We start from the raw sequence: 26,114 nt of genomic DNA on the forward strand, positions 1-26,114 counted from the left end.
AATAACTTGAGTGCTTATCTAATGAACCTTAAGTAGTTCTGTAATAAATCACTAGACAAGAGATGTCTTTCATTTATAAATGTGTTAATATTTTCTCAAGGGTTTCCAGTTATTAAAAAGTTTAATGTCCCAAAATCAGAATCATAACCGTCTTTCTAAGGTCATTTTTGTATGATGCCATTTGTACCCTAAAAGTTTATATTCAAAATAATTCTTCAAAAAGTTAGGATAGTGTAGATTCTGTTCCTCTAATAGAAACTTGATGTGTTTTCATAATATTAATATAGGTTTGCTCTAATTTCATTATGTCTATACAAGCATTCATTTTTTAGTGGCTTAATTTTTTTTGTTTAAAGATGCTGTTGTAGTTTTAATAGGGTTTGGTGATTTTAAATATCAACTTCTGCTATTATTTTCAAATTCTAGTCTTGACTGTGTGATTTTTTTTTTAACACATGGTATTTTTATCAACTACCATGGAAAGTTCATATTTCATAGGCTGACTGGGAGAAAAGAGTAATTTGTGATGCTAATACATCAATTTATTTATAATACAGTAAAAATATTATATTGGTATTTACAGAATCACAAACAATTTTTGTTAAGCTCAATTAATATAGGGCAAATTTTGTCTAGTTTTGGGCTATGAGGTAGCAAACAGTTTATTATAACTGCTTTAAATTTTCTCTTCCAATATAACAAAGCAAACGTTAACAGTTGCATTTACAAATTTTAGATTGTTATCTAAGTTTATTTATTATTAAGTAATTGTATTTAAAACAAAGCAGTATTTGGGAAATATGTTGGGAAATAATTGGGAAAATATATTGGCAAAGGGTTATGTTTGTAGAGGGCTTCTTAATGTGTTATATTTCTAAAATGTAAACTTACCCTTTTTCATGCTTAAGTAGGGAAGACATAAAATAAAAAAAGTTAAAAATTGTAGTAAAATGCATTTATCAAATTGAACCATTTGGGTGGTCTTGACATACTTTTGGTTGAGTATTAACTTCAGTGCAGCAACTGTTAAAGTACAATTTTTATTTAAGATATGCCTCTGAGATTTCAAAAAAATGTACATATGTTCATAGAAAAAAATATGGCCAGGATATACTCCAAAATGTTAATAGAAGTTTTTTCCTCAAGGAAAGTGATTTTTATTTCCTTTTTCGTATTTTCTGTATTTTCCAATTTTCCTATAATAAGTATATTACTTTAGAGTCATAAAATAAACCAATAGGCCGGGAGCGGTGGCTCAAGCTTATAATCCCAACACTTTGGGAGGCTGAGGTGGAAGGATCACCTGAGGTCAGGAGTTCGAGACCAGCCTGGCCAACGTGGCAAAACCCCGTCTCCACTAAAAATACAAAAATTAGGGTGTGGTGGTGAGTGCCTGTAATCCCAGCTACTTGGGAGGCTGAGGCACAAGAATCACTTGAACCCGGGAGGCAGAGGTTGCAGTGAGCCGAAATTGTGCCACTGCGCTCCAGCTTGGGTGACAGAGCAAGACTCTGTATCAAAAATAAAAATAAACCAATAAATGCTAACAAAGAGCTTGAGAGGAATGACCATCTGACTCAATTGGTAAAAATTCTCTGTAATAAGAGGACTGGAAAGCAGGCAAGGAGAGATCATAGAATGTATCCTAGAGTTTAAGGAGAGCTAGTGAAAGATTTGAGTCTGGCAAAGATCATCGTAGGTGCAGTGTAACAAATGGGTTAGAAGGGAGTAAGTGAGAGGTATAAAGTCCTCTTAGTAGATGTCTGCAAGAATCTGAAGGAAAAAACTCTGAGGTCTTTGTTTATATTGAGAAACAAACCTTGTGTACTTTCTGAGATCTCCAGAGTGCCTGTTGCTTTATTTTTGAAGTTGGAACAAGTACCACACCTTGGGCTTGGGATCGGCCTTCCTGAGAGCCACCAAGCGGCCAGATGACACAATCCAGTGCAGGGGTGTTTATCTCTACATGAGGTAAACCTTCACCAATGGCAAATGGATCCAGGAGAGAGACAGGAACACACACTCGCTCTTTTTTCTCATGTGGAATAGTCCAAGATGGAGTTCTTCCTTGTTAACCCTTCCAGGGATGTCCCATGCCTGCTGAGTGACTTGGTGTATGACTGCACAACAGTAAACAGTATAACAGTGCATCTCATTGCGTCCCATCTACCCCTCTTCCTCCCCCTCCTTAGCAGACTGCTTCCTGCCCTGCTTTCAGCAGTAGCTGGGCTTACACCACCTTTACCAACATAGTGGCACCAGAAGCGAGTGAAGAGGAGAACAAAACTTCAAGAGATATTTAGAAGGTAGTATTGGTGCCAGTTTGGTGGCTGACCTAACATGTGGGGAGTGAGTGAGGGGGGTATATTTAAGATGACTCTTAGGTTTCTTTTTTTTTGAGACAGAATCATTCTGTTGCCCAGGCTGGAGTACAGTGGCATGATCTCGGCTCACTGCAGCCTCTGCCTCCCAGGTTTAAGTGATTCTCCTGCCTCAGCCTCCTGAGTAGCTGGGATTACAGGTACATACCACCACGTCTGGCTAATTTTTGTATTTTTACTAGAGACGGGGTTTCACCATGTTGGCCAGGCTGGTCTTGAACTCCTGACCTCAGGTGATTCTCCCACCTCGGCCTCCCAAAGTGCTGGGATTACAGGCATGAGCCACTGTGCCTGGCCCGACTCCTAGGTTTCTAACTTGGACAACTAAGTGACCAGCACCAGCACAATTCCTAGCACATATTAAGCCCTCAGTGAATATTTACTGATGAATAAATGCCTGACTTATGGGATCATAACTAAGGTGAAGACTGCAGAAGGTGTTTATTAATGAATCATATGTAGAATAACCTCAAGGAGGTTTTAACAAAACTAGTTGGGGGTGTTTGCAGTTCTTTCTAAAGAGGCATTCATACAGTTATATATGAATGAGTCAAGGCCCTAGAAAGAGAAGTGAAAAGCTGAGCCGGGAAGGGTGCTGATAGCCTGTTCACAGTTCAAACAGGTTTCACTCTTGTTAAACTTGAATATGGACCTAATCTGTTCCAAATAATATAGCTGAGTTTAAACTATTCCAATTGTCCATGATTCACAAAGCATCCAGGTCCAGTTCACATAGTGCAAAATCTAGAACCTCTCATTTCTGAGTTATTTTCATTTTATGAAAACCACAGGAAAACAGAGCTAAAAAGCCTTCCAAAGGTTATCTGGCCCACTCCCTTAGTTCAGGAATGATTTAGTACACAGGTTTAGCAAGATCACTGGTATTTATTTTTCTGTAGAGCTGACTGACAGTCAACTACCAAATAACAATATTATGTTATGGAAATGCCGGCCAAGAAAAGCCTACAGAATTAAAAAGGAAGAAACTTTTTTTTTTTTTTTTTTGAGACAGAGTCTTGCTCTGTTGCCCAGGCTGGAGTGCAGTGGCACGATCTTGGCTCACTGCAAGCTCCGCCTCCCAGGTTCACGCCATTCTGCTACCTCAGCCTCCCAAGTAGCTGAGACTACAGGCGCCTGCCACCACACCCGGCTAATTTTTGTATTTTTGGTAGAGACAGGGTTTCACCATATTGGCCAGGGTGGTCTTGAACTCCTGACCTTGTGATCCACCAGCCTTGGCCTCCCAAAGTGCTGGGATTACAGGCGTGAGCCACCACGCCCAGCCAGAAACATCTTTTGTTCAACTATAATTGGGTGGTGACCCCTGATGGTACAGTTTTTTGCAAAGTTAGGGGTATTTTGGCTTAAATGGAATCTATGGCTAAGCAAAAATGCTAGACTAGAAATGGTTATAAAGTAATTACTGCACTTGGTGCTAAAACTAATATTACTGGTCTAAAAGCATAATGAAAATTCCAGTGCCAGTCACTTCAGGGTAGTTTTTTTTGTTTTGTTTTGTTTTTTGTTTTTTGAGACAGAGTCTTGCTCTGTCGCCCAGGCTGGAGTGCAGTGGTGCCATCTTGGCTCACTGCAAGCTCCACCTCCCAGGCTCACGCCATTCTGCTGCCTCAGCCTCCCCAGTAGCTGGGACTACAGGTGCCCGTCACCACGCCCGGCTAATTTTTTTGTATTTTTAGTAGAGACAGGGTTTCACCATGTTAGCCAGGATGGTCTCAATCTGCTGACTTTATGATCCACCCGCCTCAGCCTCCCAAAGTGTTGGGCAGAGTAGTATCTTACAAGTACTCAAGTTATTAAGTCCCCAAGAAAGGGGAGAACCAAGTACAGCCAAATAGGTTTGCTTTAAAAATACTCAGACACCGCTTATTATGCTCCAGGCACTGTTCTAAGAAGTTTATATTATTAATTTAATCCTTATAACAATCCTACAGAGGTTGTACTATTATTGGCCCCATTTCACGGATGAAGAAACTGAGGCATTGAAAGGGTAAATAACTTCCCCAAGGTCACACACTAACGTGGTGAATCCAGGATTCAAACTCATTATGGAACTTCTCTGCATGTAAGGACCATGCTGTTCAAACTATCAGCATCTTTAAACACCCAGCATGGCACACTGATCATACTGTGAATAGCATAGGTGAACTAAGAGAGAAAGTAGATTCACATCTCCCATCTCATACCTGTTCTAGTGCATACACTTACTGAGCAAAAATACACACACTTCCTCATACTATTTAAATTGTTCTCATTCTTTTTCTCTCTCTGTCACTGAGTGACCGTAGTTTGATTTGCATATTTACTGGCTGCCTTTTCCATGACAGGCACAGTTTTGGACTGGAGGTTCCTTGTTGAACAAGATTGACCAAGACCCTACACTCATAGAACGTGCATTCTAGAGGTAAAGCAAACAATCATCAAGTAAACAGGTAAACAGGATATTTGATAAGAGATGTGAAAGTGAATAAAGTAGGGCAATTGGTTAGGGAATGGTTATGGCTATGGTGCTTCATTTATTTTAGGTGTGGTGATGAGGGAAGTCCTCTCTGAGGCAACATTTGAGCAGAGACCTGAGTGAGGTAAGAGAGAAAGCCATGTGATGGTCTGGGGGTTGAAAACGGAGGAAACAGCAAATGCAAGACCCTAAAGTAGTAGCTCGCTTCATATTTCTGAGGAAGAGTGACAAGGCCAGTTCCCGGAGATGAGTGAACAGGGAAGAAAGTGATAGAGGATGAGGTGAGAAGATTAGGCAAGAGTCCAGTCATATAGGCTGTGGTGAGGGAGTGTGGATTTTATCCAAGTGTGAAAAGAAACTACTAAAGGATTTTGAATAGGAGAGTGAGCACGTTTCATTTGTATTTTTTTAAAAAACCACTTTGGCTGCTGTGTGGAGAATGAAATATATGGTGAAGGAGTGGAAGCAGGGAAAATAATTAGGAGGTGATTGTAGCAGGTTGGCCAAGAAATGATGGTGGTTTGGACTAGTTGCTAGTGCAGGAGGTAGTAAGAAGGGATGGGGTTTGGGATACATCCATATCCATAAATTAGAGCTGAGAGGGATGGCTGCCTCTGCCTTTGCTGGTGCGGTGAGGGCAGCTTTAGGAATCCAACGGCCTTTGAATGTTTTGGCATCTTCAGCCTACCGAAACTGTGTCAAGAATGCCTCTCTTATTTCTGCATTGTCCACAGGACGTTTTAGTCATATTCAGACACCAGTTGTTTCCTCCACTCCGACTTATCACATCTGAGAGATACCTGACATGTGGGCATACTTCAGTGATCCTTAATAGAGTGGCCCCCTTGCTTCCAAGTGTCCTGAAGCTGCCAGTCAGATCTCTAACATACTTCAATACACGAAAAGGCAAGAGAAAGACTGTGAAAGCTGTCATCTACAGGTTTCTTCGACTTCATTGTGGCCTTTGGGTGAGGAGAAAGTCTGGTTATAAGAAAAAAATTATGGAAAAAGGCACCTGCAGGAAAAAAGCGATTGAGGGAATTTGTATTCTGCAATAAAACCCAGAGTAAACTCCAATGGCGACATCCTCTGAGAGAGGCGCAACTGGTATGTTGATGATCCTTATCAGAAGTAACAGGATTGAACAAACCGGAAAGTATAGATCAGAAGTTTCACTTGTTTCTCAGTTATTGAATATGTATCTTTGTGTACATGATATATTTGCAAAAAAGGATAAGTATAAAACTTGATGTAAATTGTACCAATGAATATGTAAACATACAGTGACAACATTAAACTTATAAAAGTTTTAAAAAAAAATTAGACCTGAGAGGAGGGGCTGATCCACTGGATGTGGAGTGTGAGAGAGATAATTTAGGGAGCTGAGGGAGCTGTGTTATTATTTGGGAAATATTTTTCAGGGAAGATGATGAGAAAAAAATTGCGGAGACATCTGAAGGTAAAATGGGACTAGAGCCCTGACCACAAAGGCCACAGTTCTATCTTGAGGAACTTTCTGAGAACGTGACAGGCGACCCACAAGAGGGCACACTTCTCTCTTCCAGCCAAAATCATGGACACCTTCCATTCCAGTCCCTTCTGCTGCTGAAAAGTCATCCTTCAGGCCACGATCATAGACAGAAGAAGAAAATTCTACCTTTTTTGTAGGTAAGGTATTAGGAAAACTTACCGGGTGATCTGTGTGTATACAGAATCTCTACTATAGATATGCTAGAAATAAATACATATGTACCTCTTATTTTTAAAAAATATATAACGTATATATTAATATATCCACTATATATATAGAAATACGTTGGCCGGGCACTGTGGCTCATGCCTGTCATCCCAGCACTTTAGGAAGCTGAGCAAGCAGATCACAAGGTCAGGAGTTCCAGACAAGCCTGGCCAACATGGTGAAATCTCATCTCTACTAAAAATACAAAATTTAGCCTGGCGTGGTGACATGCGCCTGCAGTCCCAGCCACTTGGGAGGCTGAGGCAGGAGAATCGCGACAGAGTGAGACTTCATCTCAAAAAAAAAAAAAGAAAAAAACTGAAGAAAGAAATACGGCCAGCGCGGTGGCTCATGCCTGTAATCCCAGCACTTTGCGAGACTGAGGTGGGTGGATCACGAGGTCAAGAGATCGAAACCATCCTGGCCAACATGGTGAAACCCTATCTCTACTAAAAATAAATTTTAAAAAATCTAGCTGGCATGGTGGCATGCACCTGTAGCCCCAGCTACTCAGGAGGCCAAGGCAGGAGAATCGCTTGAACCCCGGAGGCGGAGGTTGCAGTGAGCCGAGATTGTGCCACTGCACTCCAGTCTGGTGACAGGGCGTGACTCTGTCTCAAAACAAAAACAAACAAACAAAAAGAAATACGTTAGTACATACACCTGGTTATAATTCAGTACTGGTCTGAGTTCCTTAGCTTCTCTCATCACTCCACGATTTTTTTTTTCTCTTTCTTTTTTTTGGTTAAGAGACAGGGTCTCACTATGTTGCCCACTAATCTCAAACTCCTGGGCTCAAACGATCCTCTTGTGTCAGTCTCCCAAAGTCTGGGATTTCAGGTGTGAGCCACCACACTTGGCCATGATATTTTGTCAAGCCCAAAGCCTCTCAAAGTCCTTCCCTTCCTGGTCAGGGCTCTGGAATACACAGAAAATACCCCTTGGACACAGCTACCTTTGAAACCAAAGAGTTTGAGTGTAGGAAGGAAGAACCAGTCCAACCCTTCTTTAACTTTAAAGCAAAGGAAGCTGAGCCTGAAAAATTTAAAAGACTCCTATAGTTTCAGCAGCTCCCCTCTATACACAATAGCCCTGACCTTTTCAGAATTGCACTTTCTGTGCATCTAATATATTTTTGAGTTCCCAAATTTTCACTTAATACAGAGGTTGCCTTGATCAGATTCTTCTAAAATTCCAAAGGAAGAAGGGGCTCTGCAGAAAAAGAGATGTTTTCAGCATACATCTGTAATACCTTATCATCACCCTAGTGAAATATTCTGAAAGAACGAATCATCTTCTTTGGGAAGAGGTTATAATGGGAAACCCAGAAGTCAAATCCATGTTTTAAAAGGCTTTCACAGTATGATGAAAGACTATGTGTGCATCACTATCATTTCATCCAATTTCCTCTAGTTAGACTGAAAACTCTGCCAGGGGAAGGACTGGAGATGTGCCTAGAGTGTTGTGGGTTTTATTCATTCAACCAGTGTATTAAAACTCATACTCCTTTTAAAAAAGGATCTCTGGAGGCTACCTAGTTACCATTGCCCACACCTTTCATTTTGGTGGTAAACAGTCTACTCACATTGATAATGACAATTATGTCCTTCCTATGCATCAAACTTTGTGTTAAGCACTTGATTTGTACTATCATTAATCCTTAACCCTTACACCACCCCTATGCTACTCTAAAATGTACAGTTACATTTTAGAAATAATGAAGCTTGCCAGGCATGGTGGCTCACGCCTGTAATCCCAACACTTTGGGAGGCTGAGCTGGGAGGAATGCTTGAGGCTAGGAGTTTCAGGCGAGCCTGGGCAACACAGTGAGACTCCCTATCTCTAAAAAACAAAAATAAAAAATTAACCAGGTGTGGTGGCATGCGACTGTAACCCTAGCTCGTTGGAAGGCTGAGGCCAGAGGATAGTCTGAGCCCAGGAGTTTGAGACTGCAACGAGCTAGGATCGTGCCATTGTACTTTAGCCTGGGCAACACAGTGAGACCCTGTCTCTAAGCAGCACCAGGGGCATAAGAGATTGAGTAATTTGCCACGAGTCACAGAAGTAGGCAATGGAAGAGTTCATATTTGAAAACTAACCGCAGGCATTTAATACCCTATTTTCTTTTGATTCTCAGTGAAGCCTGGCAGTCTTTGGGAGAGGAAACCCCAAGGCTTGTTCACAGTTTCAGCTGGTGAATAAGGTGGGACCCATTCATGCACTTCGCCCCCAACGGGAGATTTGCCATAAATTGAAGACTCTGAATAGTCACTGGGTTTGGAAGAGAGTATGCGTCAACTGGGACCATCCAATGAAAAAGGACCAACATCATTTAACATAATTTTCTTGTTGGTTATGATTTTTTTCTCTAAGGATATTTTCCCCCCTCTGGTTTTCTAAATTGTCACAAAACATTTGCGCAACGACCTGGGGTGTTATGACACCCTTAAATGAAAATCTGAGGACAGCTTGGATGAAGGACAACTTTTAAGTAAGAACACAGTCCGCCCTCGCCTTGGTTAAACAAATCGAATGGAAACGATTTGTTCAAGATGGGAGCATCCAATAAACGCAAGCTCTTCGAAACAGCCCTGATTCCCTGGCAAACGCTGTTGCTTAGCGAAACGTCAAAACCCCTACGTGCAAACAAACGTCTGAGGGGCGCCCCCGCCCTGCGCAGGCTTCTCCAGGCAGCTCGGGCTTTGGAGAACGTCTGGAGGACATTGGTAGCTCCTCCCTCTCCGGTTAAAGACTTGGGTAGGGGATCGAGGATCTCCGAGTCGGGTCATCTGGGCTGACCCGCATCCCGACTCCCAGGACTATGCAGGGGAGCTGGGGGGCGAGTCGCTCCGCGCCAGGAAACGCCTGCGTCTCAGCGCAGGAACAGAGGCGAGAAGCAGAGGGGAGCCCCGCCCTCGTTCCAGACCTGGAGCAGTGCGCCCCTCCCCCGCCCCGGAAACATCCCCGCCGCCCCTCCCTCCACCACCACCTCCCGGGGACCTAGGTTATAAAATCCCACGCAGTGGGGCGGGCACGGTGACGGCGGTTGGGGGGATGGCGCAAGCCGCCACCGCCCACTGGCACGGCACCAGCGCCCTCCAGCACCCAACCGCCGCCTTCCTCTCCCCGGCGAGGCTCCAGCTTCCCTCCCGCCAGCCCAGCCCCCCAGCGCGGCTCCTGCCTCACTGCACCCACCCGCCCTGCACCACAACCTCCCAGCTCGGCCCTGGAGAGCGCCCCCCCGCATCTGGACTCCCGCTGTCCGAGGGAGGAGCCGCAGCCGCGGCCGCCCCGCCCTTGGCGTTCTTTGATTCTCCCGGCCTCTGGGACATCTGGGTGCCGAGGGTTACGTGCATCAGATGTGGCTCCTGGGCCGCCAGATGTGCGCGTTCCCTGCCCGGGGCAGGCGGCCGGCGAGTCTGGGCGGACGCGTGGGAGGGGCTGGGAGTTTTCCCTCCTAGCTGACTTAAAAGCCAGCAGAACCTCAAGCCCCCTAGGCTCCCGGGGGGGAGCCTGGGCCTCCTGGCTCTCCGGGACTCACTGCCCAAAGGAAAAGTTTCCAGCCCAGTCTGTGCCTCGCCGCCGAGCAGCCCTTGGGGCTTCTCAAAGTGGTAGAGAAAATAGGGCAGTTCTACAGGATGCCCCAAAGAAAACCCTCATATGTCGACCAGCGGACCTTAGTGCTGGCGTGGGACTACAGCTGCGTAGCCAGCAAACCCCAGGTGGGGGAGGGGGAGAAGTGGCGGTAGAGTTCGCATCTGGGGCTTGCTCTAAAGCGCTCTTTGACCGCTTTTGGATTCCATATTTGAAGTTGAGAGTCGTATTCCACCTGGTACAGGCAGTTCAGGGCACGAGAAAAGCCAAGTGAACTCTGTGACTCAATCCCCTTGGAATGTGCCTGGAATAATAATAGGGACTTGAAAGGGTTTTATGGCCGAGGTGGCTAGTGGAGACCAGGCTCCTACGCCTTGCAGTTGGCGGACGGCCGAGGGGGGCAGTATTGCCTTATGCAGAGCTTCTGCGCCTGCAAACGGGACAAAAATAGTCGGAGCATCTGGTTTAAATCAACCAAAAAGCATTTCTATCAGCTTAATCCACCGGCCTGCAGAACCGACAGAACAGGACAAGCCAAATATATTCCCGGTACTCTTTTAACACTCCTATAATAGCTGAGCCCAATCACACTTTACCGCTGGGATTTCTGTGTCCTACCATACAACTGTCGTTATTTTATAGATGTTGCAAATTAAACTTCCTTTTCTGGGGTTGTGTGTGGGCATGTGCTTAAGCAGTTACATTTGCAAGCAACGCTCGACTACGCTGCCCTTTTCGTTTTCCTTTTTCTTTCTCTCTTTTGGTATGAGATCTTAGAATAGTAAAAAGTATCTGAGGCCAACATATGGGTTGCTTACACCACTAAATATATAGCTGCATTACCCTCCCTTAACGCCCTAATCAGAATTCCAAAGGCAAGTTGGAACAAAAGAAAAACGTGTCTGAGTGTAAAGGGAGAACTTGTGCCAAGAATTACAGTCGCGGGGTAAATAACCTTGTTTTCTCCTTCATCAGTGGCCGCTACCAAGCCCCGTTCTTGGAAAGTGGCCAACAGTCTGTCTGGTGGAGGGTGCTGCTAATTAGAGAGAACCCATAAACCTCTCTGTCAAAGAGGGCATGTGACCTTCCCTTCAAGTCTGAACAATAAAGCTGGCGAACTGCAGACTGCACTCAACACTGGCTGCCCCGCGGATTCCCTAAATAGGAACAGGATGAAGGCCAGGCTCAAGAGGTTACCATAGCTCTGCTCCCACACTTTGAGGAATCGGTCACTCCACTTCCCCGTATAACTTGTTTCAATTACTCTCTACAATCTATTTAGAGGAGAGAAGCTTGCAGAGAGCACTCATTGTCTAATCTAAATGAGGAAGCAATTATTACTTGCTGCAGTCTAATGTGTTTTGAGACTGGTGGGTCAAAGAGCAACCTGATTTCTTGTAACGTGTCTTTGCACTTTGGAAGATACACCTTTTTAATTACATTTATTTACTCCTGCTTTTATGAAACATTTGTCTATTACGATTACAAAATTAAGGTGTTTTTCCCCTTCTCAGTCTTCAATGTCCTTTTTAATTTTAGAATTTAAGCTAAACACCCCAACTACTTTTGCATATTGCTTAATGTTAAATTTTTTTTAGTGCTATCTTATAGGCATGTTCTCTGATTATAGCAAAATAGAGTTCTCTAAGTCTTCCCTTCTTTGTTTAATTTACCTCCCTAGGAGCCCCCTTGCTAGCTTTAATTTTATACAACATGTTGTAAACTATAAATAATACAGCTCCACTTTCCTAGAACATATGGAAACTGTCGCCTGCTATATATCCTAACTGTACTTGCTTTCAGCTTAAAGACTGAATAAAGTTAATCTCCTGTGTAAAAAGGCATTTGGCCTTTTGTGTGTGTGTGCATTTTATCAGTTAAAACCCAGTATGGAACAGCACAAGAAATTCTTCTTGTTGTGAACAGAGCACATAAAAGGGTTTACAAGGTGTGGTTTGAAGAGAGGAAGCCATGGAACAAATGTTGGTGGAAAGGAGAGGAAGGAAGGAAAGTACTTCCTGAGAGGATACTCCTCCTGTTTCAGCATCCACTTTTCAGACTCTTCCTGTTTTAGTCCTTAACTGATTGTAAATTATTTGTCTTTATTTTTTCTATTCACTTTAAAAGCATCCTTTCTCTCTGTGCTAAACCAAATCAACTTCCAATGACTTAACAACTTTACTTCATTTAACGTTCTCATAATCTGAAACTTTTAAAATTATATAATACATATATGGAAGGAATCATTTCCATGTTAACTTTCCAAGTATTCTTTGATCTCTAAGATAACCAACTGACGGAATTAACAACAGAGTCCACAGTCACAAACATTGCGGTTGCTTGGGTCGTAGGTTGGTCACTGTTTTTGTTTTTGAGACAGCATCTCACTGTGTCACCTAGGCTGAAGTGCAGTGGTGCGATCACAGCTCATTGCAGCCTCAATTTCCCGGGCTCAAGAGATCCTCTTGCCTTAGCCCCGCAAATAGCTGGGACTACAGGCGTGAGCCAGCCACCACGTTCAGCTAATTTTTGTATTTTTTGTAGAGACAGGGTTTTGCCATGTTGCCTAGGCTGGTCTCCAGCTGTGCTCAAGTGATCCACCCGCCTCAGCCTCCCAAACCGTTGGGATTACAGGCATGAGCCACTGCACCCGGTCACAGGTTGGTCAGTGATGAGTCTTTTGTGTATTTGTAAAATCGGGATGATGCCTCCTCGCAAAGTGTGAAAACAAACATATACTAATGTTGGTTATCACAGCTGAATATAAGGGGCATCACAAGCCTTATAAAGTATTAATTCTTCTTCCAAATACATCACGTGCTAAAATTAATAAAATATTTATAATTTCTACATACTGAATTTATGACTTTATATTTTGAAGTTGAGTTTCTTTTGAATTTTTTTTTTTTTGAGACAAGGTCTCACTTTGTCACCCAGGCTGGAGTGCAGTGGCACAATCTCAGCTCACTGTAGCCTTAACCTCCTGAGGTTTAAGCAATCCTCCTGCCTCAGCCCCCCAATTAGCTGGGAATATGGGCATGCGCCATGACACCCAGCTAATTTTTGTATTTTTTCACAGAGATGGGGTTTTGCCATGTTGCCCAGGCTGGTATTGAACTCCTGGCCTCAAGCGACCCACCCACCTTGGCCTCCCAAAGTGCTAGGATTACAGCTGTGGGCCACCACTCCCAGCTTTTGGAATTTAGTTTTAAGGATACTGTGATAGTTAATTTTATGTGTCAAGTTTGGCTAGGCCATGGTACCCAGGCATTTGATCAAACAGTAGTCTATGTTGCTGTGAAGGTATTTTCTACATGCAATTAGCAGTAGACTTTGAGTAAAACAGATTACTCTCCATAATGTGGATGCGCCTCATCCAACAGGTGAAGGGAGAATTCTACCAGCAGAATTGCCTTTGTACTTGAAACATCAGCTCTTCCTTGGGTCTCTGGTGTATTGGCCCACCCTGTAGATTTTGAACTTGTCAGTCTCCACAATCACCAGTCAATTCCTTGAAATAAATCTTTCTCTACATATCTTACTTGTTCTTTTTCTTTGGAGAACCCTAATTCAGATACTATTGACTCTTGGCACTACCATATCTATTTGTAGCCCTCAAATTGAGAGCATCGCAATGGGGGAAATGCCCACATATATCCCATGTTTCCTAGTAGTTTGAGATAACATCCTGTCAAAACACGTTAGAATTCAGCCAGATATTCTAACCTGGCTTCATTAACTCTCCTCACACATCTTTTCCAAATCTCAGCATTAAACAGTGATTGGAAGAGAAAAAGACTGACGTGCAAAAGCATCTGATCCTGTTCTCTCCCTTCACAACTTTCTTCTTATGAGTATTCCCCAAGGCACCAGTTGAAAATATAAGAAACTGTGGCAGTCCTAAGGGACTCAAGGTTAAAAGACACCTTGAAAAATTTGCAAGGCTACTGAAAATGTAGTAAGGTGTCAAGAGTGGGATGGTCAGATTCAGGATGTATTTTGGAGATGAGGCAGCCAAAACAACTTACCAATGTCTTGGATGTAAGAGGTAGGACAAGGGGGCCCAGCGCAGTGGCTCACGCCTGTAATCACAGCACTTTGGGAGGCCGAGGCGGGAGGATCACGAGGTCAGGAGATTGAGACCATCCTGGCAAACACTGTCAAATCCCGTCTCTATTAAAAATACAAAAAATTAGCCAGGCGTGGTGGCGGCACCTGTAGTCCCAGCTACTCGGGAGGCTGAGGCAGGAGAATGGTGTGAACCCGGGAGGCGGAGCTTGCAGTGAGCCGAGATCGCACCACTGCACTCCAGCCTGGGAGACACAGCCAGACTCCGTCTCAAAAAAAAAAAAAAAAAAAAAAAGAGGTAGGAGAAGGGAACCAATAATTAAAAATCAAAAACTGCTGCTCTGAGAGAACCACATGAATTATTCAGTATCCAAGAAGAAATTCTAGAACAAATACTACTCAAATAATCCAAACATTGATTTGGTTGGTAATGGTGAATTCATTTTATTAACAGCAAGAATTATTTCCCTTAAATTAATTCTATGCTACTTTACAGTGCTCTCATAAGAAATAGGTAATCAATGGATATTTCTGAATTAAAAAAAATAGAGGCTGATTTGATTTGCACATAACGGCAAAATAACATGTTGCCTTTTTCTCTCTTAATCTGGGATTGTAAGGCAAACAGAGTACACATGGTTGACTTTCCTGCTTTTGTTGAGCACGGTCCTTTAGTAATTTACACTAACAATTATCAATCCTGTGCTTTAAAATTTCAATTCAAAGCATTCCCTTATAAAAAGCAGTTTAAAAAACATTACCAAAGACAGACCATAAGGAGAGTGTTTTAAGACTAAAATACTGATGGGTAGGTAAAGGGGTAATATGTTTTCCCAGGGAACAATTCATCAGCCTCTGACATGATGTTTGTTTTGTGAATCTCTTTTTTAAGAACAGTGAACGATTTAAAGGGAGACTAAAACACTGAAAAAAAAATGCTGTTCATATATTGTGTTCTTTTGAATTTTTATTTATATTTGTAACCTCTTTAGAACATTACAAGTATATACCTCATAATAAAAATGAAAATAATTCCATTTAAAATGCTATCTAGAAAGACCTTAACACATATTATGTGTCATAATGAAGTAACACAAAGAAACTTCTTAAAACATAGGATTTCTCTCTAAAGCTTAAATGTGAGGCAGACAGACGTCTAACTTTAAAACAGATGGAACCCCAGAACATTTCCAGGATACATAAATCTGAATTTTGTGTCACATTTTATGCCTGAGACAGCTAACCAATCCAAATTGATGGTGAGGATTTCTGTACTCATTGTTTTTCCTATCTTCCCTTTCTAACATCCAAATTTAACAATTCAGTATTTCTTTTTCATAATCCTATGGATGACCATACCAGAATGTTTATGATTTTCATAATTTGCTCTGTGATTTGTAATCCTAAGTGTGTGCATATATTTAATCAACACATAGTAATAAGTAATACCAATTCATATGTACTGTGACATAAAAAAAGAAACATGAATTGCCACAAATAAACTGAGTTTATTTTATATTAAAGTTCTCAAAAAACACACCTATAAAATTACCCACATACTAGGTTTAGAGATAGCCTTTACAAAGAGATTATTAAAAATTGGAAAACTTATTTTCTCTTAACTATTAATGTACATAGATTTAAAAGGTGTTAGAAGACAAAAGGTTAAGTCATGGTCAATAGCTTAAAAAAGAGTTAATACACATTAAATCTGTAGCATACTACAAAAAGATTAAATCTTAAAAATATTTTGAGAAAAAAGCTATAATTTTCTTTCTGAAAAATTTAATCTTAAGTGATATTTACTAAGAAATATATACTACAAACCACAATAACAATGATCTCAAAATTTACCTAATTGCTTCACAAATGAGTCAACTTACAAAGAAAACACAGAAAATTGCTTTTAAATATATAACTCCTTAATTTTCCTGATAATCAAATGAAAATTTAGTCCATTCCAATTAAAAATACAAATTAGACTCATGCTTAATGTAAGATATCATTACATATTTCTTAACAACATAAAAGTTCAAGCATTTTTGTAAAGCACAGACTAGGTTATTCTAAAAAAGGAAAAAAAAGAAAAAATATTTAACCACAGAAATTTGGAATATTTATATACTTTATAACACTGTAGAAATCTTTGGTGGTGACATATGGAATACGATCCCTGAAAATACTTTAATCATTTTGTCCCATCAATCAGTGTAGTCAAGTATTTATAATCAGTAATATTGGCAGTATAATTTTTTAGCCAAATACACACACACACACACATATATATATTGTGATGTGAGGGGGATCTTATGCAGGACCTAGGTGGGCTTACATAATTAATTATTTAGCAATAAGGCTTATTTCTGGCTCCTTTTTATACCAGGAAAAATATGGTAAACTAAAGAATGGGTCAATTCTTACTTCTAAACAAACTCTGGAAATAGTTAAATACTAATGGACAAGTTGAGTAAATGTACGGCAAAATAAAATACCAGCTGCAATTTCTGGATAAACTCAAACAGCTACCAAAATAGTTCCCTAAATAGATTTGTGCATCTAATGCCCGTGCTCCATGTGCTGGCAGAGGAAAAAACAAGGCACTGTGGTCTATGGATACATTTACCTCTTTAAAAACCAATAGACTTAAAAGGAGAAACAAAAAAAGATCTGTTCTATCTTAAAATAAACAAAAATGTATAGGCTAATTAGACAAAGTTCGAAGAAAAGGGCCCGCTAAAACACATGTAAGGGAAAAGAACCAAAATTTAAGAAATGTAAAAGAGAAAGAAAAGTAAAATGATATTAACTGTATAATGATGTGAGGAAGGATATCAGAGGAAGCACTGTGAATGTGAAAGAGTACAGTTAAACAGGACTTGTACTTCCTCTTTGAGACTATCTTTGATAAAGCATTTTGAGTCTAGAAGTACAGAGGAATAAATAATTTCTTCAGTTTAGAACAGTAATACGAGTTTACTAAAGAATAGGTTTAATACTGAGACTAGACTTTAAAGAGATAAAATGGCTGGGTGTGGTGGCTCATGCCTGTAATCCCAGCACTTTGGGAGGCCGAGGCGGGCAGATCACGAGGTCAAGAGATGGAGACCATCCTGGGCAAGATGGTTAAACCCCCTCTCTACGAAAAAGACAAAAATTAGCTGGGCATGGTAGCACATGCCTATAGTCCCAGCTACTCGGGCGGCTGAGGCAGGAGAATCGCTGGAACCCGTGAGGCGGAGGTTGCAGTGAGCCAAGATCGCGCCACTATACTCCAGCCTGGCGACAGAGCAAGATTCCGTCTCAAAAAAAAAAAAAAAAAAAAAAAAAAAGGTGCAAATCAGCTCCCACAGATAAAGTTCTTGACTCACATGACCTTATTAGGAAACTTCAGATGATACTGCCTCTGAGTAGGAAACACAAGGAGAGTGTAACAGTTATATTAAGAAGTCTAGTACCAGGTCATATAAATAAAACTCTCTTCAGATAATTTACAATTAGGATTCATAGGAATTTGGAATACAAATTAGAGTCCTTCCAGAAACGAAGAGGCTAAAAATTAGTTAGGGTAGATAGAGTTATTCAGAATTAAACTTTGGGGGAAAAAAAACTGAATTTTACTTATTGCTATATATGAAGAATGTGAAATTATCCATAAAATATTTTATGACTATTATCATGAGACAATGTATGCATTATACCAAGGTACTCCTGTGTAAACATTATATTCTTGGCCAATACTCTGAGGAGGTCCTGAATATACATTACCAGCTGGCTTCATTTCTTAAAAGGGAGACAGATCAAAGATCTCTCAAATCTCTCTCATCATTTTATCTTTTGGACAAACAAATAGAACAGTCAAATAAATTACCTGAACAAGCATAATAAGTACAAATTTGATTATTGATCACTACCACCAAAAATATATTGACTTAGGGTTCATAATGCATAGTTATCAGTTCAAGCTAAAAAAGCCTTAAGAGTTCGATAACTCAGAATCTCTTTGAGATTTACAGTTAAAAAGTAATATGTTTCTAATAATTTTTAATGTGTAGGATTAATGACAACTGTATTTTGCATTGGCAAATTATCTCAGCCAGAAGAGATTCAAATGATTTTCGTCAAAGCCAATTTATAAACTAGCAGCACATATCAATGCCAAGCTTGTGAATGGACTGGCTGAGAAAAATTGCATGAGTTAGAAGGGATATAAGTGCTATACTGGTCACTGATTCTATTTCACAAAAGCTACCATTTTTAAAAGCTGAAAACATAATTGGTATTGACAAAAACATGTTAAATTCAACTACTCTGTATAGCTAAATATAGGTTAATTAAAGTAACTTCTTATTTGTTAAGAAGATAATTAAAAATAGTTAAAACTGAACAATTAGGTATGCTTTTATATTATTAAAATCCAATGAATTTAACAAATGAAACCCACAGGAAAACAGATGATATAATTCAAGGCATAGATTTGACATGTCAGAATACGGCAAACAACAATAAAGATAGCATCAGTAAAACAGTTGTAAAATAAGTAAACAATTTTCAAGTGTGCAAAACTAGTCAGGAATAAAAGTGCTATGTGTGGATACCTGGTTTTCAAATATTTGTTTCAAAAACTTTCAGCTGATGGTGGAAAAACTAGAAAGTATTATACAAGTAAAAATTTAAAGAATATATAAAACATACTTTATTATATTACATTATGTCCTTATTATGTCACTGCTGGATCTGGGGCCTATTTAATTACCAGATATAACACAAAAGGAAGTAAACACAGTACATCACAAAGGCTGATTTATCCTGAACCATAAAAAGACTCCTTTCAAGTATACTGTGGATTTGTGTTTCATCTTATATCTCAGGCACTCTATGCTGTTGATGAATTTGAAAATGGACAACATGATTTTCTATAATTTCTAATATACATATTAGTACATCTTGCAGAACTGCCTTTAGTAGTCAATATTTGGAAGCAATTGTTAAAGAAATAAAAACGATTTAAATTCATGAAAGTAAATCCCATCACTGCCACAATTTAAATAATCATTTTAATGTGTAAATCCTGAATATATCATGTTAGAAGATGAAGTCGATGTATTTAGCATAATCTGTCTTAGGATATTTGAAGTGTAGATGACTAAAAATACACTTGTGGTCGCTTCTTCACTTTATATTTCAGTGACCCGTACCGTACCTGAAGAGAGAAATGTTTTATTGTTAAGAATTAGATCAAAAAAAAAAAAAGAATTAGGTGATTGCTTTAAAAATTACATCAGATTTAATAGTTCATAGTGATTTTTTTACCTTTTTGATATAAATTATCCTAATAAATGAGCACTACTTATCAGCTCATAAAAATGTAGTTGGCACTATTTAGATATATGTTACAGATTATTATTACTAATAACATGTTACATATATGTTACAGATTATTATTACTAATAACATAAAAACACTAATGTAACATAAAAACATTAATCCTATTATTTATGTTTTGCTTAGTACAATGTCAATGAACATTGATTATAATGATCAGAGGCCATTCGCAGTTCTCCACTGCTTTCTCGGTACAAAGACAGTATGTTATGGTTAACTTTTTTTTTTTTTTTTTTTTTTTTAGACGGAGTCTCGCTCTGCCGCCCAGGCTGGAGTGCAGTGGCCGGATCTCAGCTCACTGCAGGCTCCGCCTCCCAGGTTCACGCAATTCTCCTGCCTCAGCCTCCCCAGTAGCTGGGACTACAGGCGCCCGCCACCTCGCCCGGCTAGTTTTTTTTTTGTATTTTTTAGTAGAGACGGGGTTTCACCGTGTCAGCCAGGATGGTCTCGATCTCCTGACCTCGTGATCCGCCCGCCTCGGCCTCCCAAAGTGCTGGGATTACAGGCTTGAGCCACCGCGCCCGGCAACTGTTTACTATTTAATCTTCATGTAGCATTAGTTGAAAGCAAAACTGTGTGGTTAATTTTGTTCGTTGCTTTCTTTGTTTATGCATAGTTCTGGGACTGGGTATTTGAACTATGTGATTTGCTAAATGAGAATGTCATTTTCTACTTATAGCGGAAGATCAAGAGCTTACTATTTTCAAAATTTCCTGATATCCTGAAACATCGATCTGAATAAAGAATTTTAAATATAGCCTGGGCGCAGTGGCTCAAGCCTGTAATCCCAGCCCTTTGGGAGGCCGAGACAGGCGGATCACGAGGTCAGAAGATTGAGACCATCCTGGCTACCACGGTGAACCCCCGTCTCTACTAAAAAATACAAAAAACGTTGCCGGGCGAGGTGGTGGGCGCCTGTAGTCCCAGCTACTCGGGAGGCTGAGGCAGGAGAATGGCGTAAACCCAGGAGGCGGAGCTTGCAGTGAGCTGAGATCAGGACACTGCACTCCAGCCTGGGCGACAGAGCAAGACTCTGTCTCAAAAAAAAAAAAAAAATAAATTAAAAAAATAAATAAATAAAATAAACTGCTGGCCGGGTGAGATGGCTCACGCCTGGAATCCCAGCACTTCGAGAGGCAGAAGCGAGAGGATTGCTTGAGGCCAGGTGTTGGAGACCAGCCTGGGCAACATGGTGAAACCCCATCTACAAACAATGAAAAAATGAGCCAGGTGTGGTGGCGTGTGCCTGTAGTTCCAGCTACTTGGGAGACTGAGGTAGGAGGACTGCTTGAGCCTAGGAATTTGAGGCTGCAGTAAACTGTGATTACACCACACTGCACTCCAATTTGGTTGACAGAGCAAAAAAGCTGTATCCCCAAAAAAGTTAAAAAAAAAAAAAAATCATCCAACTGCTGTTCTACCATTCCAGTCCTTCATTTATGGATCATTAATACTCTAAATGATAATGCAGCAGAGAAATCGTTTAATCATTAGGAAAACAGCTCTACACTTAACTAACCTCTTTGCGGCCTTTGGTGGTTTTCACAGATTTCATGCTTTGTGATCTTCGAAGTCCTTTGTGTGTTAACATCTCATCATCTGAATATGGCCCGTCTGCTTCCTCATCTGTTTTCTCATCTCCATCTTTCAGTGGAATTCCATAACCTAAACAAGTTGTCAAAAACAGCATGTTTTGGTAAAAGGACACCAGTCAGTGCTGGCTCATTGCCCCATCTGTGTACAGTTCTTTGTATGGTTTGCATTTCCCCCAGTTACTCTTTTTGCATCTGGAATGTGCTGCATACCCTTTATCATTAAGCTTTGCCTCTTGCACTATTCCAGGTGAAACTCATAACTCATTTCCTCCAGGAAAATTTCCCTGATCATTCTTATTTTTACTATGCATTTTTAAAAATAATTATAAAATAATTTATTTTTGAGTAGGTAACACATCATCTTGTTAAAAAGTTCGAGACTATAAATAGATGTAGAGGAAAAAGTCTCTTCCCACCTTTTCTCCTCTTCATGAATTCAACCCAAGCATTTGTGTTTTAGTCTGTCATTTGCACTTTTGCCTTGAATTAGGAATTAAGGCTTTTCCCTTCTACGTGTCATCTTTTGTCAAGACTGGGAATGGTAGGGTTTACTTAAAGTGTTGAGGAAGACCCCAGGGGGCTAGAACTTTGGGCAAAATAAGGTCACCGGGGGCAGGTGATGAGGATGAGGATGTTAGCTGCTGTTGCAGTTGTTGAGAAAAAACTCAGCCAGGTAGGCTGCAGTAATTAGAAGTACCACAGACTATGTGACAGATATTAGTCAAACAAAATAGAATCAGGCAGAGCAATGACAGATCATGCGAGTATGCTAGAAGGCTGTTATGTGTAGCTATAAAGACTTACTACGGGCCAGTATGCAAACATCCACACAGTCAGGATGGTTATTGTCAGGAAGTATGAGAGCATCTTGAGGCTTGGCCTCAAGGACAAAAACTCTTTCAACCCTCAAGCTAAGGTTCTCAAACTTGAGCACGCTAGAGTACCTAGAGAACCTGTTAATACAAGTTCTGACATCCCCAGAACTTCTGATTCAGCAGATTTGAGGTGGGGCTGAGAATCTGCATTTCTGACAAGTTCCCAGGTAATGCTTGTGCTCATGGTCTCTGGTTCTGACAAGTTCCCAGGTAATGCTTGTGCTCATGGTCTCTGGTCCATACTTTGAGAACCACCGCCTGAGGATGCTGGAGACAGCAAGACAGGGGCCCAAGTCTCAGGCAACCAGAGTACTAAGTAGGTTATAAAGAAAGGGGTGAGATTAGAAATCCCCATGAAGTGGCCAGGCGCGGTGGCTCACGCCTGCAATACCAGTACTTTGGGAGGCCAAGGCGGGCAGATCATGAGGTCAGGAGATCGAGACCATCCTGGCTAACATGGTGAAACCCCACCTCTACTAAAAATACAAAAAAATTAGCCAGGCGTGGTAGCAGGCAGCTGTAGTCCCAGCTGCTCGGGAGGCTGAGGCAGGATAATGGCGTGAATCCGGGAGGCAGAGTTTGCAGTGAGCTGAGATCGCGCCACTGCACTCCAGTCTGGATGACAGAGCGAGTCTCCATCTCAAAAAAAAAAAAAAAAAAAAAAAGAAAAGAAATCTCCATGAAGTTATAAATTCTCCTTTAACAAAGATAAGGAGCATAAATACTTAAATCTTCAGGTGAGGAGAAAGTGGAAGGACTTCCAGCCAGGTGCAGTGGCTCACACCTGTAATTCCAGCACTTTGGGAGGCCAAGGTGGGCAGATCACCTGAGGTCAGGAATTCGAGACCAGCCTGGCCAACATGGTGAAACACCCGAGTCTATTAAAAATACAGAAATTAGCTGGGTGTGGTGGCAGGAGCCTGTAATCCCAGCTACTTGGGAGGCTGAGGCAGAAGAATCACTTGAGCCCAGGAAGTGGAGGTTGCAGTGAATGGAGATTGTGTCACTGCACTCCAGCTTGGGTGACAGAGCAAGACTTCGTCTCCACAAAAAAAAAAAAAAAAAAAAAAAAAATAAAAAGGAGAAGGATTTCCAGGCTCAGGAGAAGGCATGGGATAGATTCCATGCATGTGATAAAAAATAAAACTGGGCTGGGCTTGGTGGTGGCTCATGCCTGTAATGCCAGCACTTTGGGAAGTCAGGCGGATCGCTTAAGCTTAGGAGTTCTTCAGCCTGGGCAACATGGTGAAAAAATACAAAAATTAGCTGGGCATGGTGTTGTGCACCTGTAGTCCTAGCTACTCCAAAGGCTGAGGTGGGAGGATCACCTGAGCCTGGGGAGTCAAGGCTGCAGTGAGCTGTGATCATGCCACTGCATTATAGCCTGTTTCAAAAAACACACATATTTAAAAAAATTGAATACATGTTTATTGGTCTGCTCTTCTAAGACATGAATAATTTGAGAATCACTAAGAAAACTACAAAGAGTCATGAATAAGCTTGTTACTCTCATAATAAGCAACTTGAATTGTATATTAGTCAAGTATAATTTTATGCTCTTAGACTTCTAGGCTAGAAGTCAGAGGAGATTTGGAAGTGGAATCAGTCATTATTTAGGCCAAGATCCTTTGTTTTCTTGCACTGGTCCAAGGAAGTGTGTGTGTTCTGGGTAGAAGAGACAGCATGCACAGAGGCACTGAGGAGAGTAGCTAGGGCTTGGGGATTGCTTAGAAGAACTGCAAGGAGGCCAGTGTGACCAGAAAGGGGATGGGTCAGTGGTCCTGGGAAAAAGCTCCTGAAATAATATTAAGTGTGGAAAAAAAATGTACGTATAGAAACAAACAAAGGAAAAACATAAATGAAACGATTATATCTCATGGAAGTGAGCTTTTAGGTGTTTCTAAATTTTTTCATTTTTTCTTTTTTTACTTGCCAAATTCTTATTTTTAAAAAATGTTCATTTTATAATTGAGAAAAACGAACGAGGTTTAAAGTTTAGGTTGTCATTTCTAGAGTTTTTTTTTTCTATTGATGTTGCTTATATAGTATTCCTGATCCCAATATGGTAAAACAGAATGAGGAATCAAGGAAAAAGTCAGAAAGGAAGTAACTGTGATAAACAATTTCTCTAAGGCCACAAATGTAGCATAAGAGCACAGTTCAACAAACACAGTCCTTGCTATTTTAATTGCCTCTTATTTTGTATGATTAGGAATTGGAATTTCGTTCAAAGGCTGATTATACATCTTATTTTTTTCTTTTTTCCTAATTCCAGCTAAAAAAAAATCTTATTAGCTTTCTAATTACAGCTTCAGGAAAAGTGATGGATTGATTCATTACTCCAAGTATTTTTAAAATTATATTATGAATAAGGCAGTGTACTGAATTATGAGGATACAAAGATGAAAAAGACATAGCTGTCTTTTTCTACCCTCAAAAAATTTAGGGTCCAATAGGGGAAACAGAATGCAATGGGCATTATGATACTGTAATAAATGCTATAAGCTAATGATAAGGTGCTGGGGGGGCATACAGTAAGAGAATGTAATCAGCATGGGGTGGGTTGGAAAGGGTGGGTTATGAGAGAAGGCCTTGTAGGAGGTGGTGGCTAAGCTAAATCCTCAAAGAGTCATGATTCTGTATGACTAGCACTCGATGGAGTAGGAGAACAAGGCTGGGGAGTTAATATACCATGCTATCTAGTTTGGACTTCATCAGAGAGCAGTGAAGCCTCTGGAGGCTCGGGGAAAGTACTGAAATGTTTTAAGCAGAAGAGTAACATGATTAGACTTGGGCTGTGTAAAATATTCTTCTTGCACTTTGGAAAATGAATCAGAAATGGATAAGGCTGAGGGCAGGGAGCCTAACTGGGGAGGTTACTTAGTATAGCAGGTCAGAAATGACAGAGTCCACAGAGAGTGAGGACAGAGCAAGGAGCCAAAATTAGAATTTATTGGGAAATGAAATTAACAAGTTTAGGCCAGGGGCGGTGGCTCACGCCTGTAATCCCAGCACTTTGGGAGGCTGAGGCGGGTGGATGACTTGAGGCCAGTAGTTTGAGACTAGCCTGGCCAATATGGCAAAACCCCATCTCTACTTAAAAATACAAAAATTAGCTGGGTGTGATGGCACGTGCCTGTAATCCCAGCTACTCGGGAGGCTGGGGCAGAGAATCGCTTGAACCTGGGAGGTGGAGGCTGCAGTGAGCTGAGATCGCGCCACTGCACTGCAGCCTGGGCGACAGAGTGAGACTCCACCTCAGGAAAAAAAAAAAAAAGTTTAATTTAGCAATTTATTAACCAATCTTTGAATCCAAGAGAGTGGAGACACTAGAATCAAGTCAAATATTTTCATTAAAATATACATTTTCTGGCTGGGCTTGGTTACTCATGCCTGTAATCCTAGCACTTTGGGAAGCAGAGGTGGGAAGATCACTTGAACTGAGGAATTTGAGACCAGCTTGGGCAACATACTGAGATCCCATCTCCATTAATATATTAAAAAAAAAAAAACATTTTCTGTTTAAACTTAAAACCTGAAAATGAATAACTTATTTTTTTTAAAGGAGAGTACGGCTGATTTACTTCTGATTTTAAGATTAATAGGTTAATTTAAAAAACAATAACAAATGAAAAAGCTCACTACTCAGGGCTAAACACTGTTACCATTTTAGTAATACCCTTCCAAACTTTCTCTTATGTATATACATTAAACAAATTAGGTATATTAATCCATTTCATCATCTACTTATTATTGTTTTTTCCCTACAATCTGGATATATTTTCATATCATTAAGTATAGATTGACATTGTTATGTTTCACAGCTAATAAACCACCTTTTGCTTAATCATTTCTCCTAGGCATTTCGTTCATTCCAATATTTGTTATTATAAACAACGAGATGAACATTGTTGTACATGCATATTTGAACACTTGTCTGATTATTTCCTTATGACATATTCTTAAAAGTTTCTTGCTGAGCTAAAGGGAATAAATTATGATGAT

At 40.6% G+C, this 26,114-nt stretch overlaps 1 protein-coding gene and 1 pseudogene across 3 annotated transcripts in view; one reads left to right on the forward strand and one right to left on the reverse strand.

The window, feature by feature from the left end:
• The first annotated feature begins 4,459 nt into the window (after positions 1-4,459).
• Positions 4,460-6,019, forward strand: LOC102142690 (large ribosomal subunit protein bL35m pseudogene; annotated as a pseudogene).
• Positions 6,020-15,745: 9,726 nt separating this feature from the next.
• Positions 15,746-26,114, reverse strand: part of REEP3 (receptor accessory protein 3) — a 104,833-nt gene continuing 94,464 nt past the window's right edge. For all 3 annotated transcript variants that reach the window (XM_065520125.1, XM_005565747.3, XM_045362110.2), the window contains 2 exons: positions 21,159-21,304; positions 15,746-19,457 (listed from right to left, as the gene is read on the reverse strand). In XM_065520125.1, coding sequence (XP_065376197.1) covers positions 19,401-19,457; positions 21,159-21,304 — 203 coding nt within the window. In that variant the 3' untranslated portion in view covers positions 15,746-19,400. The remainder of the gene's footprint in view (positions 19,458-21,158; positions 21,305-26,114) is intronic.

The sequence above is a fragment of the Macaca fascicularis genome, chromosome 9 (genome assembly GCF_037993035.2).
Source record: "Macaca fascicularis isolate 582-1 chromosome 9, T2T-MFA8v1.1".
Taxonomy (NCBI): Eukaryota; Metazoa; Chordata; class Mammalia; order Primates; family Cercopithecidae; genus Macaca; species Macaca fascicularis.